We start from the raw sequence: 3,058 nt of genomic DNA, 5'->3' as shown, positions 1-3,058 counted from the left end.
AGTCCCACCCCATCCGCCCTCCTCTTATCAAACTCTAGTTTACGGCAAAAGTGCTTTTCACCCAGTGAAAGAATTAGTTGAAGAATTGCCAAAGAGCACGCACACGCACGCACGCACGCACGCATGCACGCACGCACACAAACACACGTTATAGAAAGTGGCTTTATAAACGTTTGAACAGTCAGAAACGAATCCCGGCACAGGAGGCTTTTAGATGATGCACCAAAGACTGTGCCGGCGGTGTAATTATATCACCCTTTCTGAAATCATATGGATGGATCGGATCATAACAGACTGGTCACTCAGATTTATTCAGATTTGTCCAATTAAGGCCCGGGGCACACCATCATATTGCGCAGCAAATTCAGTTGTGAGAGCGGAGTCGATTGTGTATTTACGTTTCCTTAATTTGTGTTAAACTATATCGTTGCTTACCCACTATGCAGCTTTAGCCCCCAGTACCGCCTGCTTCGTAAAGACACGCAAAGGAAGCTCGCCTAGCTCCTTTCCGGGGTGAGCGGGCCCAAATCTGTACCCTTACTTCTCCAGCTGACCAGAAACCTACACCGTCTCCAGCATGTGATTCTTTCTCTCGGCTTCTCTTCGAAGGCTCATCTTTTACACATCCTCGATTCAACTATATATTCCTTGAACGTAGCTATTGTTTCCCATTTAAACAATATTTACAGACATCATCATTATATCAATATCAAATTTTGTCCTCCACCTTCTAAACCGCACGTGTCTGCCCCATCTTTGTGTCACAGATTTCTCCTTTCAACCTGTCTTTCAAGATTTATCACATAATTGTTTTCACGTATTTATTTGCTAAAGATGGCGTTCCATCTGACAATGGTTAAATGCAACAGATTAATGAGTCACAGTGGACGTGGCTACACAAGAGTGATAAAACGGGCTATGTGGGCGACCTAGCTAAATATAATCAGGAGAAGAAAAAGCATGCGAAGGAACGGCGATATCTTGCTGCACTGTGCGCCAAACAAACACTTGTGTATTACAATGTCTCTGGTCAAGGTTCCTCCCTAGAGATGAAGGTCCCTTGTTATTGATTTAGTTTAGTGCATCCAGAGTCATGCTTCAGTGGCCATTGGATCCAGGGCGCCAGACGCAGGGTTGCAGGCCCAGGGTGGAGGTACTGAACCTGGGTCTGGGGACCCGGGCAGGTAGGGCGCAACTAGATCCCAGCCTGGGACCACCGGCAGGACTCAGTGGACTCAAATCAGGTGTGCTCTTGAACTGCCTGTTGGCCTGCACTGCACTGGAGGACTGGAGGTGGGAGAAAGTAGGGATATGAGCTGGGACAGGCAGGGTGGGGAGCTGGGGGAGGGGGGCCGTCGGGGCCGGGGGAGGTGGGGGGGAGAGAGGGGAGCTGGCCCACTGAGGAGGCTGCGACTGATAGGGCATGGTGGAGGGCTGGAGTTGGGGAAGGTGGGTTTGGTAGGCAACAGGAGAAGGAGCCGGCAGGGGAGAAACAAGATCAGAGCGGCACATGGGCTCCCCCAGTGTTGTGGCCGAGCGGGGCATGATGACTTTGAGGGTAGGCCCTGTTGCAGTGGGAGGAGGTGTGGAGAAACGCTTCACCTCGTAAAGACGGGCTGTTTTCTTTGGCCCCTGTGAACTGCCCATCATTTCTTGTTGCTGCTGCTGACTGGTAGCAGTGTTTTGAGGAGTCCCACCCGCATAGGTAAAGAGAGACGAGCTGAGTTGGTAAGGCTGGTGGCTCATAATATCCACTGGCTTAATGCCTCCTTTCTGTGCTCCAGCTTTAGATTTAGCTGACCCTGACCTCCACGCCTCAGCCTTCTGTGGCTTTTGGACCTTGAGTGGGCAAGAGGGTGACAAAAGAGGGTTGTAGCTGATAGGCGGGGGGGCTCGGATGTTGGAGGAGTACTTCCAGGTGGCGGGGAGGGAGGGTGTTGGGGAGGGCTCTCTGGTCTGAGCTGGATGGTAGGGTGCCGCAGCAACAGAGGGCGAGCGTTCCACCACGTAGCGGTCCATCCTGCTCTGCCTACGGGCAAACAGCTGCCCTCCTTTGCCTTCCAGCTGGGATAACTGTGGCGCCTGAGGTTTGGGGGCCACAGGAGGGGGTCTGGGCCCCCGCTGAGCCTGCATGAAGTTACAGGCCTCGGCACCAAGCCTCAGCCAGTCCTCCTCAGGTCCCGACTCATGGCCAGCATCCCCGCTGGGACCAACAGAGGCTGGAACTGTCCCAGTATGGCTGTCAATGTTCTGAAGCATGGACAGCAGGGCCGGGTTGGGGGAAACGTCTCTGTTTTGCACCGAGCAGAACATGGGCTTCTTGTTGCTACGCCGACGGGCATCCTGCAGGATGCCGGTGCGAGCAGCGGGGACAGAGATGCGCTGCTCCCGTGATGCCAGCGAATCAGATACTGGAGGCTGTGGCGGGGCAGGGATCGTTGAATTCATGAGGGCACTTGCCATGTTAGTACAGGGGTTGAACGACAGGGGTGGAGAGGGTTGGGCCTGAGCAGAGGGTTGAGGTGGAGGAGCAGTTGGCTGAGCCTGGAAGTAGACCTGGGTTGGGGCGTTTAGCTGAGGGGGTAGGTGCGGCGGAGCAGATATACCAGAGGAGGGAGGGAGGTAAACAGGAGTGTTTGGAGGGGGAAATGGCTGATCAGCAGGCGGGGCAGAGGGTGAGAAGGGCTGGGGAGGTAAGGGATAAAGTGGAGGACCTTGAGCAGCAGGTGGGAGAGATGGACCATTGAGTGAAGAGAATGGGGCGGAGGAGGCAGGGTAGAGGACAGACTGCCCTGAAACTTGGGGAGAAAATTGCGGCTGATGGTTAATTTGAGTGAACGGTTGAGCGAAAGCCGCAGAGGCTGGGGAGGTTGGGGGTGAGAGAGGATTGTGCATGGGGGGAGAGCAGAGGGCAGGCAATGGGGAGGCAGCATAGGAGTTGTTGTTATTTCTGGGTGATATGTAAAGAGAGGTGCTGGACACTGCCCTCCTGGCCTCCTGACCTGATGGCTGCCGGTGTGGCGGGATGTTCACCATGGAAACAGCTGCCACAGGCTTT

At 54.3% G+C, this 3,058-nt stretch overlaps 1 protein-coding gene across 1 annotated transcript in view; it reads right to left on the bottom strand.

Annotated features, from left to right (window-relative positions):
* Positions 1–284: 284 nt before the first annotated feature.
* Positions 285–3,058, bottom strand: part of LOC307245390 (synaptopodin 2-like protein) — an 11,401-nt gene continuing 8,627 nt past the window's right edge. Inside the window, exon 5 of the mRNA XM_080020951.1 lies at positions 285–3,058. This exon is cut by the window's right edge and continues 823 nt beyond it. Within this exon, the coding sequence (XP_079877077.1) occupies positions 1,099–3,058 (1,960 nt within the window). The 3' untranslated portion in view covers positions 285–1,098.

The sequence above is a fragment of the Zeus faber genome (genome assembly GCF_960531495.2).
Source record: "Zeus faber genome assembly, chromosome: 20".
NCBI classification, from domain to species: Eukaryota; Metazoa; Chordata; class Actinopteri; order Zeiformes; family Zeidae; genus Zeus; species Zeus faber.
This window is presented reverse-complemented; position numbering and strand designations above follow the sequence as displayed.